General features: G+C 31.6%; 1 protein-coding gene across 2 annotated transcripts; it reads left to right on the forward strand.

Annotated features, from left to right (window-relative positions):
• Window positions 1-221: 221 nt before the first annotated feature.
• On the forward strand, window positions 222-3,685 carry LOC121120517 (uncharacterized). 2 transcript variants are annotated; one of them, XM_040715400.2, is made up of 3 exons: window positions 222-423; window positions 1,919-2,693; window positions 2,767-3,685. In XM_040715400.2, the coding sequence occupies exons 2-3, from the start codon at window positions 1,998-2,000 to the stop codon at window positions 3,166-3,168; spliced, it is 1,098 nt and encodes a 365-aa protein (XP_040571334.1). In that variant the 5' UTR covers window positions 222-423; window positions 1,919-1,997; the 3' UTR covers window positions 3,169-3,685. The 2 variants fall into 2 exon arrangements, with proteins under 2 accessions (XP_040571334.1, XP_071745527.1); XM_071889426.1 differs by lacking the exon at window positions 222-423 and adding an exon at window positions 1,807-1,847.
• The last annotated feature ends 5,200 nt before the right edge of the window (window positions 3,686-8,885 follow it).

The following is an 8,885-nucleotide window of genomic DNA, read 5'->3' on the forward strand; positions in this document are numbered from 1 at the left end:
TTGTTTGCTTGTCATAAAAAGGAAGAATGCAACAAAAACATAAAAGAGAGTGCAATTGCACTAAGTAATGTATGTAAAATATATTTTCCCTTCCCTTGCAGTTCATCTACCCCTTTTTACCCCCACTCCCTCCCTCACTCACTTACTAACTCAGTCTCACCCTCCCTGAGAAAAAAAAGAAAGAGAAACAACAACCTTGTTTTTCAAATCCTTGTTATTCGTTTTACATTAAGAGTTGAGAATCTGAGAAGCAAGGATCTCTACTTCGATCCAAGGAAAATAAGTAGTGTGAAAACAGTTCAGTGAAAATACATCATCAATCCCTAGTATTATGTCATATGACCCTTTAAGATCAAATAACCATTCTTGAAATAATTCATCGGCAGTCCATCATCCCAAGGAATTTAAAGAATTACTATTATTGTAAGTTTGTTCATACATTTATATTTGTTCAAATCAAGCCATCACTACTTTTCCGTCATTTCCCATATTTTTATTTCCCTTTTTTATAATAATTTAAAAAAATTAGTTTAGGATTTCAACAAGTTTCTTTTTTTTTTGACGTTACGTTTTTAATCGCATGCCTTTTCCCGGAAATTGGAATATATTTTGATATAATAACTAAATAAAAATACATTTATAAATATATTGTAGATTATATTTCAAGATGTTCTATTACCCCTTTAATAAATAATTATAAAAGGATCTTGAAACTTAACTTACTAAGCAGTCATGTTTTTTTTGTCTTGTTTTTTACCGGATATGAATGGTAATAAACATCACCCATGAATTTTTAAACTCTTTTCCTTTTTTGGGAGAGTTTAATGGTATTGGTTGCTTGGTTGGTTCTAGGGCGAAATTAATGTACTTTTTTTATTGTAGAATAATTTGTTTGACATTAAAATATTTTAATTATTATTTTAATGTCTTTTTTTTTACATAATTTATTTTTATTTTGCAAATTCATTTCCTTTTAGTGAGTTGGTGACTTATTCTGCGATTTTTTACTCAAATATCCGATTATGTATATACTTTGTGTACAAGTATCAATTTTGTACAAGTTGTAACTTGGATAAGTAGACTACAAGTTACAATTACTAATTTCTCATAACGCCTTATTTAATTGCTACAACATCATTCATGTAAATTACCCATGGTATTAATTGATCATATTATCTGGGCTGGCATTAGGCGACTGCAGTTGCACACTTTGTCTAGGCCTGGCACTTGATTGGAAAAATAAATTTAGAACATATTGTTTTTTAAAAGGAGTCATTTCAAGAGAATGAGGAAAAAACCTTAGTAGTAATTTTATTATTATTCAAAAGTTATTAATTAATATCCTTATCCCTACTGAGATTGGGATTTGGACCCCACGCCATCCGTTTTGTTTAGGGCACTGAAATAGCTGAGGTACACCCTGGCTATTATTTCATTTTTATTGAATAAAATTAAGTATTGATTATATATTTATGTGGTAGTGGTCATTTGAAATTGAATATGTTTACATAATTACTTATTAATTTTCATTTAAATATTCACAAATTCTACCTTTAATATATGGACCATCTAAAAAATATTAAGTAATTATATTATCCTTATTACAAAGACTCTAAATTTTGCATTTAAAATTATTGGTCTCATTTTTTTTGGTAATGGTAACTTCTGCATGACATATTTAATATTTTATTTATAAGTAATGAACAATATGCATAATAAATAATAATCGTATCCAATAGATCAACTGGACTTTGTTGTTTCTCCTTTTTCTTTTTCCTTTTTTGTTGCCTTATTATCAAACTTCTTAATGCTGATTTCCTTAGGAAATCAGTCGTAGTTCATTTATCGTATGGGTTGTGTCGAACTTTTCTTCATCAACAGTATAAATAAGTTCCCCTTCTGTTTAATTTATTTCCAGGTCCCCCTTCTACTTGAGTGTATTTTTTGAGGCTTGAATATATTATCATAATTCGTTATTAAATAAAGAAGCCAGCAAGATGCAGGACCGTGCGACAGAGAATTCGGGCGTCGTCGTCGATAAAGGAAAAGAGCCCTTCCTCATGAGCGCAACAGGTCTTGCCGGCAGTGGTGCGTCAGCGCAGAATCTAGGAAAAAGGATTGTTAAACGAAGAAGGAGTGAAGACAGTGGAGGGTCTTCATCTGATCCACGATCTATTTCCCCAATGGATCTTACATCCAAAGGCCATTCCTCCTCTTCTTCTGGTCAACACTCACCTCAGGACCTCTCGTCCGGCGGGGGCGGCCGCATACATCACGAACAAAAAGAAGAAAAAGTGAAGAGACGAAGATTGGATGACATCCTCCATAGGAAGTTCCCATCCTCTTCTCCCACGACCTCCAATGCAGCGGCACATCTACACCATCTTCATCATACTACTCCACTCAGTTCTCGCAAAAGAAAGCATCCTGAGTCTCCATGTATCCTGAGTGAAGAAGAAGAGGATCCATCCGTTCGTGCAGGGAGATTTCTTCAACTTGCAGCACTCATGAATAGTGATATATTCAAAACGAATCCCCTACTTTACTATGGTTATTATGCTCAATTAATTCAAAATATTCGACGATCCAGCGAGGAAGAGGAACATAAAATCCTTAACAAAAAAGTCAATATTAATAACAATACTCTAGGAGACTCGACTCCAACTCCTTTTGGAGCATATACTTCACCAGAGGTGAGATATTAACCATCAATCATTATATAATTATATGAATTATGCTCAACAAATCATCTTCTATTCATTTCAGGCTCGACAAAAGATCAAGTCCACAAGTTTCAACCTCAGTTCTCTCCTCAGCACCCCTTCATCCCCCTCATCCGCCACAAGTAGCCCAGTCACAAATCGACCTACCGACATAACCCCTCCATCATCCTATCCCGAACCTGCATCATCCCCAGCCTCTTCTCCAGATGAAGAACCACGACATAAAAGAGCCCCAAGAGCATTAACCGGAAGACATGTACGACCTGGAACTGGAGCAAGTCCAAGAACACTTGCATTACTTCGTCAAAAGATACAAGAACGTCTACGACTACGAGAAGAGGCAGAGGCGTGTCGGAAGCCTCCTAAAAAAGTCCAAGAAAAGTCACTAGAACATTATTTTCTTTGGGATGTATCGGAACGAATCTCTAGTTGTTTTTTTTTTTAAAAATATTATTCGTCTTTATATATTTAATTTATTATTTCATTCCTACTTATTCAATTAATAATATTAATTTACTAAGAGATCATTTGGCCAACAAGTACACACGAATTTTGCGACAAGAAAAAACAAAAAAATATATTTATATGAATATGAATTTTTTAAATGGATCCTGATATTTATTTTTTTTTAAATCCATTCTGTTTCTTAATATTTGTTGCAATACCCACTTAATATTTCACAAGCTTTAATACTTTAGCTTCCAATGTAAGTCATTAGAATAGTATCTGTGAGTTAAAATAACTTACTGTGGCCGAATATTACATAAATGATCTAAGCGTCAACTCTTTCGTAATTTCTTTATTATATATATGTTTTGTCAGTGTTTTTTTTAAGCAATATATTAAATAGTATTCTTTGTAAATGAAAGAGTTGAGACGTTTTATTCAATACACGTCATATTATATAATGATATATATCTATATTTATATTGATTTTTCGTCAAATAAAAATGTTGAACGTACATAGACTTAGACTTATTCTTTTAAAATTTGGTTTGCGACTAATATCCCATTTTTCACAACTAGCATATCTGTAGGTCGCTAGGAACATACATATTGAGACTTTTAATGTAACATCAGAATTTTCCATGTCAGGCATTTTTTCGGGGTCTAAAAAATAAAATTTACAAGAATAAAAACCTATTAAAATTTAAGAAAATGTTGAATTACTGTCATATATCTGAATGTTAAATGGGATCCGCAAATATAATTTAAGAAACATAAACCTTAATTATCTATCAAAAATCTATTTATCTAATGTCTAATTAACTATATATAAGACCCTTAAATGTATGTTATTATATCTTTATATAATCTTATTTACATAATATATCCAATTAGTTAACTGTTAAATTTGCAAGGATATGACAGTTTTAGTTAATTAATTATTCTACTTTTCTCGTCTCTAACCAATCAAAAAAAAAAATCTAGTAATTTTGTATGGATTTAAGTACCTATTAATTTGATTTAATCCAAATATCTCTGTCTATCATTAACATCATGCTGAGTCATTCCTAGGTGTTTTTTGTTGGTGTTTTTTTTTGAGAGGGTTTGATGTGTAAAAAACTTTTAAATATGGTTGAAATTATATCATATACTGTTGTGTAAGAAAATAAGACATATTTTTTTACTTTTATTAATAAAAAGGACATATTTTCGACATCCTTTCACTAATAAAGACTTTTTTGTAGTTACGTATTTTAAATTTTGAAGACAACTCCTGTCTTTTGCACAAAATATAACTAATTTTACATACAATAAATCTAATTCCCCGACTGATATGCCCTGAATATAGGGATTAAGACATTAATACATTCGTAGAGACATTTGATGAATTTTACTCAAGACACTTCTTGTTTTTTAAAGAAATTATATATGTAGAAAATTGACAATACTCATATAACGGGACCTTTAATGAATTAATAATAATGTTCCCAAGCAGAAGGTAAAAAAAAGAACACCTCTCGCTAAAAGAGGACTGTTGTTCATCCTAAATATCCAATCTTTGCTAGGCCCTAAACATGGCTTCGTTTTGTTTTATGTTGCAATATGTAAAGGCCAATATTTCTTTGATATCCCTTATTGGCTTTATATTCAAATTTGTGGGATAAAGTAAGATATCCAAGAGTTTTAAATATAGTTTAAAACTTTTATTGGATTTAAGAGGCATAAATATAATATGGCATTTTAAATTTAAAAAAAAAAAAATCAATTTCTCATTCTTTTATTGGGATTTGGAGCCATTCATTTTGGCTATTTTGAGTGCAATTTGCGGGTTCTCCCACATGTTGAATAAGAATAATTCGAAGATAGAAATTGACGATAAGGTGTTGAAGAATACAATTGTAATGTACACTCCATTTTGAGAAAACCATTTTAGCTTACTTTTGTGTTGACGGGCCACAGATACTAAGTTGCTCTACAGTCTACACTACTACAGGAAGGGATTTACCTAATTGTATTTTACTCTTTCCTTGCTTACTGCTTAATTAAAATATTGTTAATCACTAGCTCAGGTAGGTAATCATTATTAAAGCTCTTTCCGTAGAGCAATATTATTATTGTAGATCCACCTCATCACTAATTACTATACAACCTGGTAATGAAAAGTTTTTATTGTACTTATTCAGTAATTTATTATTCAGTGTCATAAATTGCGCCACCTTCTGTTGAAACACAAAAATAAAAAGGAAATTTATAACTTCCACTGAAGAATAATCATACGGGAGGGTTGAAGATTCAAGAAGCATTTCTACCACAAATCAAATGGTTGTCTAATATAATATTAGAACACGGTTATACCGATATTAAGATTTCATCGCTGTATATATACATCTAGATTCGTATTTATAGAGTCAATAAGTTAATAGACGAACGCGGGAGGACAACACAAATCTGTCAAATTGGACTATAAAGAATTAGATGAAATTTTTAATCCCTTGTCGGCTGACTTTATAAATAATTAATTCATTTATAGAACAAACACGAGAAATAATTTTACTTTAAGATGACCATATTTAGATTTCTAAAAAAGAGAACAACACGTGGCTCCATCAGTGACATTTTTAGGGGTTTAGGGGGAGGATGTTAATATTTCATTGTTCTTATTTATTTTGGATCTTGTTTTGTTTTTTCTTGAGTTTTTTAAAACCTATATCATTAATAAATACAGGAACATTCAAGCTTTTAAAAGCCCTTTTGGAACACTTATTGTTTTTGAAGTAAACCCGACAGTATCACCAGACACCCTATGAAAAGTAGTATCGAAACTTTGCCAGAAAAAAACGCAAGACAAGGCAGTAATTACATCAACCAAGTTGAATCCCTCAGTAATTACCGAAAACCAACTTGGAGCTCATTGAACAAAGCAACAATTTAATATACGTTATTGGAGCTGGAATTACCACAGCGGTTGGCATCAATACCCTTCAATTGTTTCTCGTTAAACGATTTAAAGTGTTATCATTCCGATAATTGGGCTTCTAACGAGTCCGGCTTTGTTTTTGATTTGTATAGTAAAGTATGTACTAGTTTCTCTCCCCTCGAGATCCTGTTTTACTAAATATACTAAATATATTTATATAAGTAATTATGTAACAGTGTAAAATCTTTTGGGGCTAAGCCTCACTCCCCCTCCCAATTATGAAAGCTAGCAACTGTGCACTCTTAGTGATAATGATAAACATACATTAATGGCGAGCTTATATTTGATTATTTCTTCTTCAAAAAATATATGAAGAAATAGTCTTAAATTTCAACACTCCAAAAAATCCACTTAACCCACAAAAAAACCGGAGATATCTTAAATGTACAAAAAAAAAAGTCCTCGAACACTCAAGAAAAGAGGACGGGTTTATAACAAAATACGCAAGATATCTTCATCACCTTTATAATTTTAAGTTGTACATAGAATCCATTATTAAAGAAATGTCTTTATTCAAGTATTCATATTCCTACCATGAAATCATTATATTGCTCCTACCAACTACCTATGTAGGCTTATAAATGTATTTAATTCGCTCTAGGCCATCCGTGTTTTAATGACTGCATGAGTATATTGTGTTAATATTTGATATAAAATATTATGTATTCATATATTAACATGTTATATAGCATTAAATTAGCCACGAATAAATTTTAAGTACTTAATTGTTGTAATCACAATGATATGCACTAAACACAAATCAAGTTTACCAATTGTAAACTGTCATCAGGATTTTCTAATAAAGTACATAGTTGTGCTGCCACGATACCAATACTTTAGTACCTTTTCCTGCACAAGAGTGAGCATCTTTGAAACTTAGTCAACGGAAAATATAAATTTTGTTAAATGGCATAGGACATGAGTGTATTATACTAGTTTGTAAGCAAAGACAAAATAGCACTGTCAAGCGGCAAATACACCTACTTCCTGAATGACAATCCTGTTTAATATAAAATTTAGGTATATGTTACTTACATACAGACTCAAGACTCAAAACTAAGAGTGGCATGACTAAATTATTTTTATGGAATTAAGAAGAGACAACTCAATTCTGATATGTTTAGTTCATTAAATTCTAGACACATGGAATCCTAACTCATTTTCCATGTTTAAAATACTATATTTTTTTATTCAATGTGTCCTCCTTCAGAAGCAATATCAGCCTTCACACGTCGGCGAACAGATTGGCAGCTCTAAACAATGAAGGTCTTGGCCATGTCGTACCACGCTGTCATGACGGCTGATTAGAGCGAATCCTTATTTAGATGAAAGCTGAAGCACCATTCTTCTCTAAGACGCTCTGAGCTGCAAGGTCGAGGAAGGTCACAACGTGGCAGGCCAGAAGTCTGCTATATCTTTTTGGTATAATAGGAGGGGGCGCTCCTTAATAGACTTTCTTGATTTTGTTGGCAGTACGAATGGAGATGCGAACGGTACCTGAAGAAATCGCACACACGTTACACCGATATTTTTATATTTAGAGACATAGGATAAAACAAAACTAGTTTATTTTAGTTTCAAATGCCGCTTGGTTACATAATAAAATTTCGTAATAAAACATAACGGGAATATAATCATATTTAATGGCTAATCCAATTTTTGGGGTACACTCTGTAGGAGGCACTGTGAAAATTATTTTCAGCTTGCACTATTTTTGAAAATCAATAAGTTTGAGCAACAGGCTACAGACTGTTGCATATAATACATTTTTTTGTTTTGCTCATGCCTTATTAACATTAACTTACAGGGGCGCCCGTAGGGTAGGGGACTAACTTAGAAACTAGAAGACGCAATAATACACTAAAACAAACATTGACTATGTATTTTCTTCTCAGCTGTAGATGCGTCTGTCTCCAATGAGTGTTCTTAACATTGATTGTTTGAATTCGAATGAACTGTTATTGAGCTTTGAACAATTTTGAACAATTATGGGATGGTAATTCCATAGTTTGGAAGAATTGGCAATCTATTACGCAATGATTTTGGGCCTTTTTTCTGTTTCTTTTCGGAGGAAAGGCTGCGAGATACAATAGAGGTAACCACATAATAAAATATCATTTTCATTCTTGCTTTGTGTTATAAACTACAATTTTTTGTTAACTCAGAAATTGGGGAGGGGTGAATTTATTTTTTGCCTTTTTAAAAACGTCTGTAGCCCCGTATCACTATATTACCGGACTAGAATTGTACTTACATACTGTAAGTTGCCTGAACAATTATGATTTTTAACTTCAAAATAATATTAAACTAACTCGTAGGTATCCCCACCTCGTTAAAAAAAAAAAGAAGATAATAGATGTTTGATGACAATTATTTCGAAGGGTTCCACAATTAAGTAGATAATAATATTACTAATAATATTTGCCTTATTATATGTAATTATCATAAATGTAATTATTTTTGTTTTATAAATTATAAAGAGGACATGAAGAAAGAAAAATTTCATAATAATGGATATTATGATCCAGAAAATCTTAGTTTCATCTCCACTTGACGGATCAGAGTTAGTTTTAAAATATGATGGATCCTTGTTTTATTATCGAGATGACATTTTATAATAATTGAATGACTTTATTTATTACTTTTTTTAAGAATAAAATACACTCTTGATTTTTCCCCATTGACATTTCTGTATTTTTGAAATTTTTCCCGATGATAATTTACAATGTACAATACCC

The sequence above is a fragment of the Lepeophtheirus salmonis genome, chromosome 6 (assembly GCF_016086655.4).
Source record: "Lepeophtheirus salmonis chromosome 6, UVic_Lsal_1.4, whole genome shotgun sequence".
NCBI lineage: Eukaryota > Metazoa > Arthropoda > Copepoda > Siphonostomatoida > Caligidae > Lepeophtheirus > Lepeophtheirus salmonis.